Here is a 16,633-nt window from a genome sequence, read left to right as displayed (position 1 = left end):
AAAACCAATAACTTCAACATGAATACTATATATAAATATGTATTATATATATATATATATATATATATATATATATATATATATATATATATATATATATACAGTACTGTGCAAAAGTTTTAGGCACTTGTGAAAAATGTTGCATAGTGAGTATTTCTTCAAAAATAATGCCATAAATAGTTTTCATTTATCAATTAACATCATACAAAGTCCAGTAAACATAAAAAAGCTAAATCAATATTTGGTGTGGCCACCGTTGCCTTTAAAACAGCCCCAATTCTCCTAGGTACACCTGGACACAGTTTTTCTTGGTTGTTGGCAGATAGGATGTTCCAAGCTTCTTGGAGAATTCACCACAGTTCTTCTATCTATTTAGGCGGTCTCAATTGCTTCTGTCTCATCATGTAATCTCAGACTGACTAGATGTTCAGTGGGGGGCTCTGTGGGGGCAATGCCATCTCTTGCAGAGCGCCCTGTTCTTCTATTCTAATCTTTTCTATTTGCAAAAGTAATGTTTGGGAGTCTAACATTTATATTTCCTATTGACACACTAAAGATGAAGATATAAAAAACCATCTTAAGACAAATGTTTTTGTGAAACATCTTAAGTGCCTAAAACTTTTGCACAGTACTGTATATATATATATATATATATATATATATATATATATATATATATATATATATATATATATATATAATATGATTGGGGAGTAATGGAATACATGTAACGGGATCACGTATTTAAAATACAAAATATAAGTAACTGTATTCCACTACAGTTACAATTTAAATGATTAGAATACAGTTACATTCAAAAAGTATTTTGATTACTGAAGAGATTACTTTGTATTTTATTGTCATTTGTTTCATTTAATATTTAGTCCTTTCAGATGGAAAACATTTATACATATAAATGATGCGATCCAAAGTGCATTTGAACAGCGGTGAATCACTTTCTTATGATGTGTTACATTCATATGAGCTATTTTTAGCCATTTTACATGCACGTTTTCAGGCACGTTCATATTTTTTTATCAAGAAAATTCACATTGGATCATAATTTCTTTTTTTCTAGTAAGACCTTTGATATTGGGGCAAAAATCGTATTTTTGATGATCATTTTTGTATTGTTTTCCAGTAAAAATATCTAAAAATCCTTAAAAAAGATCAATGTGATTAATCTTGTTTTAGAAACAACACTGCATAAGATATGTAGGTTTTTCAGAGAATGTGTTTTTCTAATCAAAACAAGTGAAAAAAATCTACCAGTGCTGAAGAAATTATCTAAAGTATTTATAATACTTTACTGACCTTGAGTAATCTAACGGAATACTGTACAGATTTTGCTCTTTTGGAAAGAAATTGGTACTTTTATTCACCAAAGTGGCATTCAATTGATCACGATGTATAGTCAGGACATTAATAAAATGAAAAATTACTATTACAATTTGAAAAAAAATGTTCAGAACTTCTTAAGCTACTTCAAAGAGTTCTCATCAAAAAATCCTCCATGTGCAGCAATGACAGCTTTGCAGATCCTTGGCATTCTAGCTGTCAGTTTGTCCAGATACTCAGGTAACATTACACCCCACGCTTCCTGTAGCACTTGCCATAGATGTGGCTGTCTTGTCGGGTACTTCTCACGCACCTTACAGTCTAGCTGATCCCACAAAAGCTCAATGGGGTTAAGATCCATAACACACTTTTCCAATTATCTGATGTCCAATGTCTGTGTTTCTTTGCCCACTCTAACCTTTTCTTTTTGTTTTTCTGTTTCAAAAGTGGCTTTTTCTGTGCAATTCTTCCCATAAGGCCTGCACCCCTGAGCCTTCTCTTTACTGTTGTACATGAAACTGGTGTTGAGCGGGTAGAATTCAATTAAGCTGTCAGCTGAAGACATGTGAGGCATCTATTTCTCAAACTAGAGACTCTGATGTACTTATCCTCTTGTTTAGTTGTACATCTGGCCTTCCAAATCTCTTTCTGTGCTTGTTAGAGCCAGTTGTCCTTTGTCTTTGAAGACTGTAGTGTACACCTTTGTATAAAATCTTCAGTTTTTTGGAAATTTCAAGCATTGTATAGCCTTCATTCCTCAAAACAATGATTGACTGACAAGTTTCTAGAGAAAGATGTTTCTTTTTTGCCATTTTTGACCTAATATTGACCTTAAGACATGCCAGTCTATTGCATACTGTGGCAACTCAAAAACAAACACAAAGACAATGTTAAGCTTTATTTAACAAACCAAATAGCTTTTAACGTTGTTTGATATAATGGCAAGTGATTTTCTAGTACCAAATTAGCAATTTAGCATGATTACTCAAGGATAAGGTGTTGGAGTGATGGCTGCTGGAAATGGGGCCTGTCTAGATTTGATCAAAAATGACTTTTTTCAAACAGTGATGTGTCACGTATTCCCTATTTTTGTCTAGACTTTTATGTTGAAATTCTTGTTTAGTTCCCCGTTCCTGTTTCCTGTGTCAGTTTTGTAGTCCTTTTGTAGTTTTATTTCATGATTGGTTCTCCCTGATTGTTTCCCCAGGTGTTCCTTGTTTTCCCTTTTGTATTTAAGCCCTTGTTTCTCCTGGTTAGTTTGTCAGTCTTCTCATGTGTTGTCATGTTCCGTTCCTTTCCGTTCCTTTCCGTTCCTTTCCTTTCCGTTCCTTTCCGTTCCTTTCCGTTCCTTTCCTTTCGAGTTGCTTTGTTTCAAGTTGCTTTGTTTCGAGTTGCTTTGTTTTTTGTTTTTTTTTGTCTACATTAGAAGCTGCATTTAGATCCTCCATCCTTGTTACATGATGGTGCTGTTTTTTACATCAGTAATGTCCGGACTATACTTTGTGATCAGTTTAATGCCACTTTGGTGAATTAAATGTGGAAATAAGTTCACTCACATGTATCTGAGCTCGGACTCTCTCCTAATCAGAATGTCTCTGATCCGTTCAATCTTAAGAAGTTCTCCCTCAATGTCCCCCACTGTGATAGTAGAGTCTGCCATTGAGACCACATCTGCCTCTGAAAAGACACATAAAGAACAATATTCAGACTGAAACCACAATGATCATGACCACAAAGAGATGAAAAAAACACAAATTGCAGTTTACAACATATTTCAAAATTTCACATTGCATAGTGAGCTACATTTTAAGAAGCATCAGTCAATTCACCATCATTACACCACTTCCTGATGCAGGTTTAAAAATATCTTAACAAGCACTGAGCTTTTTTATTCAGTATCATGGTTAGAGGAAGTGCAACTCTAAACAAAACCATCTCTTCCTCTGGGTCTGTCCTTACTACCTTCTTCCTTGTGAAAGGTTCTTAAACCTCCAATCCAACTTCCCTGGTATCTCTCCTTCACCAATAAATCATTGCCTTAACAGCAGCAGAAAATTTCAGCATGTGCAAGTGTTTCCCACTATTTGTTATGTTACTGCTGATGTCTCCAGTGGCATTGTGCACTGTTGCTTTCTCATAAGTGGCATGGTAACCGTTACGCTGCGCTGAAGTAAATACGTTGCTGAGTGGCTGCTCGGGTCATGAGATGGAGAAATGTGACAACATTCAGAAAAGAGAGATGATTTCACTTGTTATAAAGCATTGCTTTGTTGTTTTTCTCAATATTTATCCAAACACTAGTGTCTTATTTTCATTTTTTCTCATTCAAAATCTAAAGTGCAACAGTAGGTTTCTGGAAGAAAAAATATTCCTTGATTTTCTCTATAGAGAATGTTATGATAAAGTATAAACCTTTTAAGACAGACCTATTGTACAATGAGTTCTGAGATTGTTAAGCGATTATACCTTCTGTATAGGCTATGCTTCTGCTGAAGTCTCAAGCCTCAAGTGTGTTTTTAACTACTTAAAAGTAATTTAATTCTCAGTGGAAAAGCTCACTACCCATAACTGGTGTGATATCCACCAATCAGGGATGTCTGTTACAGCTTAGAAATGACCACCCACTCCATCGAACCATTGCAAATTACTTTGAAACTAATTGTATGCTTGTGTGTATCTGGATATTTTAGAGTGCGAGCCAAGCCACATGCTCAAGCCCGTCATGCTCGAGCCCCTCCTTTACAGATAGCAAGCCAAATATGTTTACCATCAACAATCTGTTTATTAAAGCTAGGGTGTGTAATCCAGAGATGCTAGCAGTTAGCAAACTAGCTTTGAAAGCACAGAGCCCGCACTCACTTCAGAGTTCTCCAAAGTCACGCCTCCTCTATCACACATGAACACACACACACACACACAGAGCAGAGTCTAAGCACCAGGAGGAGAGACGTGTTGGTGGAATCAATCGCAATGGTTTCTTTTTACTGGTGGTTCAGGAGTATGGTGACCATACATCCTCTTTTTCGGACCTTAAAAAAACGTCTGGCCGGGATTTCTAAATTTGTGAAAATGTCCGGGATTCGGCTTTAGTTGCATTATGATGTGCATCTGGTCTAATAATTCATTGTGTGTGCATACATATTTGCATTGCTTTAACCCCGCCATTTCACACATCAATTGGTCGATTATAAGAGCTTGCAGCAACTATTGGCCAAATTCCTGCCTGTCAATCTCTCCGCGAATGCGCAAAGCGCTGTTGTGTTCGGCATCAAACAGATGCTTGACAGTAGCAGCAAATGACAGCTGAGTGGAAACAATGCCCATTATTTATATATATTTATGTTATGCTAATATAGTGTCTTTTTCACAGTATTAAAGTTTGCATTCATAGTAACACTGTTTTGAACCCTATTATTCCATCCCCTCATGCCATATTCTTTATGTAGGCTATGTATCATGACTTCAAGCCTGAATTTCAAAGTGCTTGACGCATGTGCAGAGCACTAGATGGTGCTAGGAAGTGTAACTGAGCTCAAATTCATGATCGCCAAGGAGACTGCTGATGTCAAGATTTATAGTGAAAAAAGTCTGTTCTCATCCAAAATTGAATGGATCGCTTCAGAAGACATGGATTAAACCACTGGAGTCTTATAGATTACATTTATGCTGCCTTTTATGAGCTTTTTGGAGCTTCAAATTTTGGTCACCGTTCACTTGCACTGTATGGACCTACACAACTGAGAAATTCTTCTAAAAATATTTGTGTTCTGCAGAAGAAAGAAAGTTATACACATCTGGGATCGCATGAGGGTAGATAAATGATGAGTTTTTTTTTTCACGTTTCCTTTAAGCTGAATAACTGTAATTATGCTTTATACAGTAAATCAACTTTGCATTGGCCTACTTAGTAGCAAAACTAAACTAAATTTCTGAATAAACTGCACAGACATTGAGTGACAAGATAATGTTAAAACTCTCCCTTCATATTCACTGAATCTGTCACTAACTGCAGGTGTACACTGTTTGAGTCCTGCAGTTCAGTACAAGCTCACTTATGCTAAACTATGCACAATAAATCATTTATTTATATGGTGTCTATGCACTGATTATAATAGGAGCCTTCTAGTTTTGTTGTGTTGCTCGTTTGCAGTGTATTATTTTCCATCTACATTGCAAGTGAGCTGCACAACATGTAACGAATCCAAAATAATTCCAAATTCGCTTTTGCTCTAAAGCTTCTTTTCAATTGTCAGGTGATGTTTTTTCAGCACTAATTCTTGTGTGCCAAAGAGAGTGTCATGTATTCCCTGTTTTTGGACTTTTATGTTGAAATTCTTGTTTAGTTCCCCGTTCGTGTTTCCTGTGTTAGTTTTATAATCCTTTGTAGTTTTATTTCATGATTGGTTCTCTCTGATTGTTTCCCCGGGTGTTCCTCATTCCCTGATTGTTTCCCCAGGTGTTCCTTGTATTCCCTTGTGTATTTGAGCCCTTGTTTGCTCTGGTTAGTTTTTCAGTCTTCACATGTATTGTCATGTTCTGCACCTGGGTCTCTGTGTTTTGGTTTCATTTTATTTTATTCTGAGTTACCTTGTTCATCTTTTGTTTACATTAAAAGCTGCATTTAGATCCTCCATCCTGACCTGCCTCGTTACAGAAAGACTGACCAAAAATGGATCTAACGGCTGTCAGAATTCTGCTCCTTAAACAAGGGGACCGTCCAGTTGAGGAGTTGAGTTTAGAGCTAGTGAATTTAGTGCACTATCCAGACTGCTCTCTGGTGGTTTTCGTCCGGTCTGAATGGTGCACTGAAGAACTAATGCCTCTGGCTGATCTTCACTGGACACTCTACGAATATGTGGAAGGCTCGAACTTTGCGGTTCCCTTTACACAGTGGATTATGGTGGGAACCCCGGGCCTAAACCTGCTGCTTTAGCTTCCTGTCTCGAAGTTGATCTGCCACTGATGTCGGTGCGTAGGACCATGAAGACCCTACCTCACAAATAGCCAGCGCCCACGCCTGCCACAGCCAACGAGCTGGAAGCTTCGTCCGTCCCAGAGCCTGTGTTGCCAACTTCAGTCATCCGGAGGAGAAGAAAGGCTTCTGTTCCCAAGTCTCCGCCTGTGCCCGTGACCACAGAGGTCATTTCCCAGTCATCCAGGACTCTTTGTCTCGAGCCTGCCACGGCTCCACCTTCCACAGCTTCGCCTCTCCTGGCTCCACCCACTGAGTCTTCCACTGCTCCCCCAGAGACTATTCCTCCAGTGGTTCCATCTGCTGACCCTGTCATGCGGCCGCCTCCCCAGGCCTCCTGACCCTGCGGTCGCCTACTAGGACTCCTGACCCAGTCCCTACCCTGAGGTGGTCTCCTTGGTCTCCTGGCCATCTGCCTAATCTGCTTTGGTCTCCAGCTCCAGCTTGGTCCTCTGAGCCTGCAGCAGCTCCCTGGCTCTCCCTCCGGCTCCGCCTTAGCCTCAAGCCTCCCTGACTTTGCCTTGTTCCTCTGTTCCCTTGTGCCCCCCTGAACTACCGGTTTCCCCCTTCCCCCCCCCCCCATGGACAATTTGTGTAGCATCTGGAATCTGCTCCTTTAAAGGGGGGCTCTGTCGTGTATTCCCTGTTTTTGGACACTTTTAGTTTCCTGTGTTTTGTTTTGTAGTTTTATTTCATGATTGATACTCCCCCGTTTCCCCAGGTGTTCCTTGTTTCCCCTGGTTAGTTTGTCAGTCTTCACATGTATTGTCATGTTCTGTACCTGGTTCCCTGTGTTTTGTTCATTTTATTCTAAGTTGCCTTTTGTTCATTTTGCTTGCATTTAAAAGCTGCATTTAGATCCATCCTCATTACAGATTGTTCAACTTAATGTTTTTTGGTTACCATGAAGGTGTGTTGTATTTTACTATGGTTTATCTTATGATATATTACAAACCTGCTCTGGAGCACGTTTTGATCTGGGTAACACTAACAGATACTGAACCAACCAGCTGTGAGCAGTGACATCTCTGACACAATAAATTCACCCTATGTGAGAAACTAAACATAGATTTTCGGCAGGTGGAGACTTGTATATTACTGAAATATTTTGTGTTTTTCCTGCTCATGTACCTACTCATAAAATATCTACATGTAAACATATTATAGGCTATTATTAGGATATCTATAAAATGGCTAGCAAGATGGATTAATACAATGCCTGCCAATAATGAACGATTTTAAAATATTAAACACGCAATCACTCCAAGGTGACAATTTCTGAAATGGATGAATGCCACCCCTATTCTCATGGACTAGAGACAGTATTTCACTTAAGTCACATCGGTATAGCAAATACATCTTTATTGCTTGTCACGCTACAAAAAAAAGGCAAACACATTTCACTGTTTATATTATTTCATACCAATTATTGCATGTATACCAATTGCTCCCTGTTTAATTCAATATTAGCCTACATTTGTAATAGTATTAAATGCTTTTAAGTTTAAATTAATATAAAAGCATTGATATTCTGTTACTTTTTTTATGCTTTTTAATATGCCTGTGTGATTCATTCATGTTGAGCTCTTGCAGCAGCCAAGGGGTTTCTTTATGCTGTGAAAATATCATTAATCTCTTCATAATTGTACAGTTGTATATTTTGTGCTTTGTTAATGTTTAATTTTTTCATGATTTCATGGTGATCCCATTGGCAGTGTAAATGTGTTTTCATTTTTTATATATATTTGTATAACAATCTTTTGTTGCAGTGTTTAAATGTATTTAAATTCTTCATTTTTTTTTTTTTTTTTTTTATAATGATTGAAGATTGCTAAGCCTGTGATGGAATCGTCCAAACTGAGGTGCGAACTGCATGACAATGGCATATTGATGATGCAGGCAAAAAGTAATACGGCAATGTAGTTGTCATGAGATTGACCTGTTAAATTCTTCATATTTTCATAACCAGCCTTCAGCAGAAAAGTAAATCCTATATATGATCCTATATATGAATATGATTTGCTATTGCATCTTATTGCTCAACAGACATGTCTGGGATTGGTTATACTTGTCTGCTGAAAAAAAAAAAAAAAATTAGTTACCGGAAGCCAGTGATTATAATTTATAAAGTTATAAATATGGATATTTGTCTTACAAAAATGCATCGCTTCACTTCAGAAGGCCTTTATTAACCCCCTGGAGCCGTATGGATTACTTTTATGATGGATGGATGTGCTTTTTTGGGCTTCAAAATCTAAGGTACCATTCACTCCCATTATAAAGCTTGGAAGAGCCAGGATATTTTTTAATATAACGCTGACTGTGTATGGCTGAAAGAAGAAAGTCATATACACCAAGGATGGCTTGAGGGTGAGTAAATTCTGGGATAATTTTAATTTTTGGGTGAACTAACCCTTTAAGTCTTGCCTTAAGAGCAGGTGGTACAACCAAATTAAGCACTGATTTCATTACAAACTAGTAGTAACTAAGCCCTTAGTGTGAACATTACTTCCCAACTTACGTGAGGCATTACGTACAGCTGTTCCAACCCTTGGTGTTATTTAACATTATGCAGTTAAATTCCAAAGTTACCAAATGTTATCACTTTTATAAACTGTATAGGACTGACATAGGCTTTATATACTGTATATATGTAGGCTGTACTTTAATACACCGTAAATTGTAGAAAACAGCTTGCTTCATATATTCAGTTCAGCAACAGTTTAAGGGCACAATAATTTTTATCATATATATTAAAACTTTATGATTTAGCTGTGCAGCAACTGTAGTAGGCTAATTGGACCACATTTAAGTTTAGGTAACAACAAAAAAGTATATATTGTTTAGGAATTTACATTAGCTCTGTGATCTGATTGTTCACCTTATGAACTAATGCAACTTTTTAATGCATTTGTGCCCTCTCAAGTAATGGCAATACTAATGAATGCACATTTTTGAAGCATTTGGACCTGCTCACGCAAGGTCAGTGCTAATTAGGGTGTGTTCACACTTGTAGTTCAGTTCTCTTGGTCCTCTTGGTCCGGACCAAAAAAGAAAATGATACATTTAGTCCTGGTTTGCTTAGCATTCACACTGGCATTTTTAACACAGAACCTAACGATACAAAACCAAAGGCATCAGGAAAAAGTCACAACCTGATTGGACAGCTTTTATGACGTATATTTTGTGACGGAACTTGCAGATCATCCAAAACAATGCTGGCTGCTGGGCGAAATGCGCTCGTTGGATTTATATATGTATATATGGTGGTATTTTTACCAGCTGAGAACAAACAAAGAGCTAATAAAATATGTAAAGGAGTAAAAACAGCGCCAGGAATTCCTCCGTTGCACACATAAATGAAGATATGCTGCAAGGTCGGCTGACAGCGGTTTCCGACACCTGTACCGAACTGTAGTGGGCAACATAGCTCCTATGATGAGAAGAACCAGGTATGTTCGAGGTCAGTATTAGGCAAATTACTTCCTGTTTTTGGTCCATGTTGCGCTCATATATCAATCGAACCACACCAGAGTTCGGTTGGAAGTGGACCAAGACCCACTTTTCAGGCGGTCTCGGTCCGCGTGTTTGGTGCACACCAAGGTTCGGGTGACAGCACTTGTTCAAATGAACCGCTCTAACAGAGCAATCGCACCAGAGTTCGTTTTAATCGAACCAAACCTGCCAAGTGTGAACACACCCTTAATATGCATATTTGACGCATTTGGACCCGTCCAAGTGTCAAGCGCCGCTATCATGTATCTCATGATCCGCTGCCTGGCAAAACAACAGACGCGATGGAATAGTTGAAGACGGTCATCTAGCACATATTTACATAAACAAACAAGCAAAAAATATGCAGAGAGTGTTTTACTATTCATCATGTCTTAATCGCTTTGATGCTGTGGATAAAAAGCGTTTGCAAAGTAAATATTTGCAAATATAATTTCTTTCTCCAGAGGGGCACCTCAGCCCAGAAGATCAAAGGGGCAGTGGCTTGGGCCACTGAGCCACTCCCTTGTGCATGTCCCTGTGTACTATTATACAAATTCTTATGCTGTAAAGGTTTTAACTGAATTTAAATCTTTCCAGTATATCACATATTGTCTACAGTGCATTCATAAAATATTCAGACCCCTTATTTTTTTTTCATATTTTGTTATGCTAAAATGCTTTAAATAATGTTTTTTTTTTTTTTCACATCAGTCTACTCTCCATACCCCATTATGACAAAGCAAAAACCAGATTTTTTATAACTTTGTGAAAATTTATTAAAAATAAAAAAAACAAAATATCACATTGACATAAGTATTCAGACCCTTTGCTATGACACTTGAAATTTAGCTCAGGTGCTTCCCATTTCTCTGGATCATCTTTGAGATGTTTCTAGACTTTGATTGTCCACCTGTGGCAAATTCAATTGTTTGGAGACACAGAACTGAGGAAGGCTACAAAAATATTTTGGCTGTATTGAAGGTTCCCAAGAGCACAGTGGCCTCCATACTTCTTAAATGGAAGATGTTTGGAACAACCAGGACTCTTCCTATAGCTGTGCACCAAACTGAGCAATCGGGGGAGAAGGGTCCTTTGTAAGAGAGGTGATCAAGAACCCGATTGTCACTCTGGTTGAGCTCCAGAGATCATGTGTGGAGATGGGAGAAACTTGCAGAAGGACAACCATCACTGTAACACTCCACCGATCTGGGTTATATGTCAGAGTGTCCAGACGGAAGCCTCTCCTCAGTGCAAGACACATGAAGGCGAACTTGGAATTTGCAAAAAAGCACCTAAAGGATTCTCAGACTGTGAGAAGAAAGATTTTCTGGTCTGATGAAATGAAGATTGAACTGTTTGGCCTCAATTCCAAGCATCATGTCTGGAGGAAACCAGGCACCGCTCATCACCTGTGCAATACCATCCCAACGGTGAAGCATGGTGGTGGTAGCATCATGTTGTGGGGGTGTTTTTCAGTGGCAGGGACTGGGGTCAGGGTTGAAGGAAAACTGAACACAGCAAAATACAGAGATGTCTTTAATGAAAACCTGGTCCAGAGTGCTCAGGACCTCAGACTGGGCCAAAGGTTCACCTTCCAACAGGACAATGACCCTAAGCACACAGCCAAGACAATGCAAGAGTACTTTAGGGACAACTCTGTGAATGTCCTTGAGTGGCCCAGGCAGAGCCCATACTTGAACCCAATTGAACATCCTGAAAATGGCTGTCCACTGATGGTCCTCATCCAACCTGACAGAGCTTGAGAGGATCTGCAGGGAAGAATGGCAGAAAATCCCCAATTCCAGGTGTGCAAAGCTTGTCGCATCATACCCAAAAAGACTTGAGGCTGTAATCGCTGTAATCCAAAGGTGCTTCAACTAAGCACTGAGCTAAGGGTTTGATTACTTACTGTATGTCAATGTGATATTTAAGTTTTTTATTTTTAATAAATTTGCAAAGTTATCAAAAATCTGGTTTTTGCTTTGACATTATGGGGTACTGAGTGTAGATCGATATGGAAATAATAATAATTTAAAGCATTTTAACATAAGGTTGCAATATAACAAAATGTGAAAAACAAAAATGAAGGGGTCTGAATACTTTATGAATGCACTGCATAAGAGTTAGAAGTGGCAAACACACACAATAAATGTCTTGTGTCTCTCTGAGTAGTGGTATTATGAATCTGATGCTCATCATCTACTACAGTCTCAAAACAATCAATAGGCATCTAGTCATAGTTTATGCTTGCAAATGCAGTTGTTTAAACATCAATGCTAAGAAGCAACTTTGAATAATGGCTTTTTTGTGCGTAAGTTACACTCCACTGAGGCAATGAGACTTTTCATCTCAAGTGAGGCAAGGTTTAAAGAAGAAACAATTACTTGGGGAAAACAAACTTGTTTTTTTTTTTTCCTTTCCAATCTGGCAAATAGTTAGTATTTTGTTAAAAGCATAAACCTTAATACATTTTGATAGATTTCTCTGTAAACAAGACAAAATGTCTTATTGCTTCTTTAGTAAATGTATCTTGTTTTAAGAATGTTTAGATATTTTTACTAGAAAACAAGACTAAAATACTTGCTAAGAAAATACATTTTTGCAGGTCAAAAGTATCATAGTCTTCATAAACTTTATACCTCATTAGCTCTCGCGTGTCTCGTAAGCAAACGTCATGACATCATGACACAAGAACCAATGAGGTTTGATGTTATTTATATGTTGCCATATTTAATTTGTGTCCTGTTTACAGGAGTTTATCAATGATTTTATTTGGGACTGAATAACTAATTTAATTTCGGTCTGTTCATCATACAAAGTGACCGTATGCCTTTAGAAGACTTGGACTATGATGCACAAGTCACATAGACAAGCTTTAAAGGAAGTGACTATTAACAGCTCTTGTACTGAAATAAGGGATTGGATTATCCTTTAAAATATCCTCTTTTTTTTTTTCTGCAGAAGAAAGAAAATCATAAGGGTTTGCAACAACATGATGGTGAGTAATAAATTACATAATTTTCATTTTTTTGGTAAATGATTCCGGTAACACTTTACAATAAGGTTCCATTTGTTAACATTAGATATGCGTAGTTAACATTAACTAACAATGAACAATACTTTTACAGCATTTATTAATTTTAGTTAATGTTAATTTCAACATATACTAATACATTTTTCAAATTAAAAGTTGTATTTGTTTCAACTGCTCTAATGCTTATTTGATGCACGCACATAAAACACTCATGAGATCAAAGTCCTTTGTAAATCTTTCCCTAAAAATGAAGTCGGATCCATTGTTCTTCTCAGTAGAATTAGCGCTGCTACTTTACATGAAAATAAAGGTCCGACATCCGTCATTTGAATGGACCACAGTAGATTAACCCTTGTCAAGATGATAAGTTTATTTGCCAAAACTTCCAAAGGTTTGGTGTGAGCTGTGACTCTGACTCACAGAGAGACAACAGCCAGTTTAGAGCCCTGCTCTGGAAGGTACAGTGGTGCACACGTTTACGAAACCATTATGACAGCGGATGATTCAGGATGGTAATTTTCATTTACAGCAATGAAATTTAAACACTGTGACTTTAAAATATTTTCTGTTAAATTCAATATAGGCTACTTCATTTCATAGTGTGATCTACACATGTATGGACAGTAGCCTACAAAAAGATCTCCTAAACAACATTTACATTATTAATTTCTAAAATCTCAGCTAAGAGGCTCAGCTGTTGACAACTCTCATTATGTCACCTCTAAATTGAACTTGAACTCTCCGATCTCTTTAACAGCTCAAGTTCCACCTGTGGCATACAATCCAGCTAAAACCAACGGAGAAGTCAATACAACAAGTACACGATAGTGTGCCACACCTTTCACCGTTTGGACAGGTTGTTTGGACAGTGATAGATCTACAGTGACAGGCTACCTGTTTGGTCCACATCTGTTTTCCATTTTGTGCTTTCCAGTGATCCATACTGACAGGATGCTCTGCGCTTTTCATCCATTACTCGCACCTGGAGTCTGATCTATTATGAATATAGGAACAAATCCTCACTTGAGAGATGCAAAGCAAGAAAGCACCCTAGAATAAAGCAGACGATCCAGCGGTTGCCAGCGGTACCCGTTGCTGAGAAAAACAGCGGAGGCTGAGGGTAACTAGATTTCATTACGCACCGGTAAAGGTGACACTACTGTTCTTTAGTCTTTGGCGCCATCGTGTGTTAACTTAAAAAAACACACGCGCTATCACGGTGTAGTTAGTCTCACAATAAAAGATAGCCTCTTTAAAACAATAATAATTATATATACAGTACTGTGCAAAAGTCTTAGGCACATAAGATGTTTCACAAAAGCATTTGTCTTAAGATGGTTATTTATATCTTCAGCTTTAGTGTGTCAATAGGAAATATAAATGTTAGACTCCCAAACATTACTTTTGCAAATAGAAAAGAACAGAATAGAAGAACAGGGAGCCCTGCAACAGATGTCATGGCCCCCACAAAGCCCCCCACTGAATATCGTGTCAGTCTGAGACTACATAAAGAGACAGAAGCAATTGAGACAGACTAAACAGATAGATTTCTCCAAGAAGCTTGGAACATCCTATCTGCCAACAACCAAGAAAAGCTGTGTCCAGGTGTACCTAGGAGAATTGGTGCTGTTTTAAACGCAAAGGTGGTCACACCAAATATTGATTTAGCTTTTTTTATATTTACTGGACTTTGTATGACATTAAGTGATAAATAAAAATTATTTATGTCATTATTTTTTGACATCCTCACTATGCAACATTTTTCACAAGTGCCTAAAACTTTTGCACAGTACTGTGTGTGTGTGTGTGTGTGTGTGTGTGTGTGTGTGTATATATATATATATATATATATATATATATATAAATACACACACATACATAATATCTATCTATCTATCTATCTATCTATCTATCTATCTATCTATCTATCTATCTATCTATCTATCTGTCTGTCTGTCTGTCTGCTCTCTCTCTCTCTCTCTCTCTCTCTCTCTCTCTCTCTCTGTGTGTGTGTGTGTGTGTGTGGTGTTGTTGTTGTTGTTTCCATTCTCTTTATGCTCCTGTAAAAACTTGTTTTCCATAACAACTGTGTAAATTATTCTGGACCCAAGCTAAAAACTAGTGTTTTTCAGTAGTAAATTGAAAAGGCTACATTTATTAATGTAAAATAGGTATCCAATATGCATTTACAAAATCAAACTACACTATTTACAAAAACAGAGGTCAAATCAATAATTGTGCAAACACTACCCAAAGAAGTATTTTTCAAAGTAGGGCTAGCATTAATGCCATAAGCCTCAAAGAAAAGGACATAATTAGGGATTGCTGGGTCAGCTTAGAACTGCTGGGAAAGAACCCCCAAAACATCATTCAGACTGTTCAGAGAATCATTTGAGGAGGTCAAATCAAAATACTGGCACCTTCCTGGGTGTTGAAACATTTGTGGAACAATACTGCTGCATGTATTGTTACTTTACATGGCATCTGACATGAACAAGAATTGCTGGAGCAATTGACTAGACTTCTTGCTCTTCAATTTTGAACATACAATTTTTGATGCTACAAAACATGTCATTCATATGGAGTGTTCTAAATGTAAACATATATAGTTTCTGGGGAAAAAAAGATGGGAAAAAAAGTGCAAATCACTGGGTCAGTTAAAGTTATGTCAGTTTTTTTAAACACTTGATCATATGGTATTTATCAACAGGCACTCTAGCTGTAAAGCATTATTCCGGTATACCTTAATAAACTGTCACTTAATTTTTCTGGTGGCAAAATGCAAAATGCTAATTGAAAGAGAAATAAAATTAATTATCTTTCATACAAGATTTTTTTTTTTTTTTCAGGTAACCTTAAAATGTGTTTATTGTGGTAACATTTAAATTAAATGGTTTTACTCAAGTTAAAATATACGATGTAATGATTAAATCAACTTGAATACATTAGGTCACACCAAAAATGTTATTTTTAAGGGTCAGATCAAGTAGAAATAGCCATTTAAGGTGAAAACGGCATGTAACCACTTTTTACAGCATGTGCACTTTTACACATAAAGGGAAGAATTGACTGTTAAAGTCTAAAAACCAGAGAACAAGTTTAAATCTTTGAGTCTTTGAGAAACTCAATACAATGACTGCATTAGTGTTAGTTAGTTGGGTGTGTTATAGTTTACAGTACTTCCTGAATCAACCAACTTGTTACTCACAAGTCACAAAGTATAAAATGCAGTAAAACCTGCTTGGCTGTGATGTGTCTTAGCTGATCATTTGATCATATGGAGACACTTTTGTATAATGCATTGTTTAAAACACAATACACGTTACATACTGCAAGAGTCCAGAACTGCCCTTCACAATGATGGAAAGTTCTACACCCTGATTCTTATTAATTTAGTCCATGATTCCCGCAAATGTGTTGATGGGCAAAGTTAATCCTTTGTTCATGTACTTGCTCAGTCCAGCATCACCACCGTCTGCTGCCATGAACTTTGACTTCATGGATTTTTGAATATAATATCCAGGGTCTCGACATGGAGCGACCTCAATGCTGTGTTTGAAAACATAAACAATACATAAACAAATCAGTATCAGTCTAAACCCAGGGAAATACATTTTTAAGAGACAGTAGATAGTAAATCTTGGTATGAAATTTACATTTGTTCCAAACCTGTATGACTTTCTCACTTATGTGGAACACAAAAGAAACATTTACTTTCATTGCATGGAGAGAAAAAAAATGCAATGAAAGTGAATGGTGACAGAGACTAGCATACTGCCTAACATATCAGAACG

General features: G+C 37.3%; 2 protein-coding genes across 5 annotated transcripts in view; both read right to left on the bottom strand.

The window, feature by feature from the left end:
• The window catches only part of LOC127448714 (bMERB domain-containing protein 1-like), a 29,190-nt gene extending 14,655 nt beyond the window's left edge, over positions 1-14,535 (bottom strand). The window contains exons 1-2 of the mRNA XM_051711462.1: positions 13,734-14,535; positions 2,895-3,015 (exon numbers count right to left, since the gene is read on the bottom strand). Of these exons, the coding sequence (XP_051567422.1) occupies positions 2,895-3,015; positions 13,734-13,812 (200 nt within the window). The 5' untranslated portion in view covers positions 13,813-14,535. The remainder of the gene's footprint in view (positions 1-2,894; positions 3,016-13,733) is intronic.
• Positions 14,536-14,974: 439 nt separating this feature from the next.
• The window catches only part of LOC127448708 (phosphoinositide 3-kinase regulatory subunit 6-like), a 38,232-nt gene continuing 36,573 nt past the window's right edge, over positions 14,975-16,633 (bottom strand). For all 4 annotated transcript variants that reach the window (XM_051711451.1, XM_051711452.1, XM_051711453.1 and 1 more), the window contains one exon: positions 14,975-16,388. In XM_051711451.1, coding sequence (XP_051567411.1) covers positions 16,232-16,388 — 157 coding nt within the window. In that variant the 3' untranslated portion in view covers positions 14,975-16,231. The remainder of the gene's footprint in view (positions 16,389-16,633) is intronic.

This window comes from Myxocyprinus asiaticus, chromosome 12 (assembly GCF_019703515.2).
Source record: "Myxocyprinus asiaticus isolate MX2 ecotype Aquarium Trade chromosome 12, UBuf_Myxa_2, whole genome shotgun sequence".
NCBI lineage: Eukaryota > Metazoa > Chordata > Actinopteri > Cypriniformes > Catostomidae > Myxocyprinus > Myxocyprinus asiaticus.
This window is presented reverse-complemented; position numbering and strand designations above follow the sequence as displayed.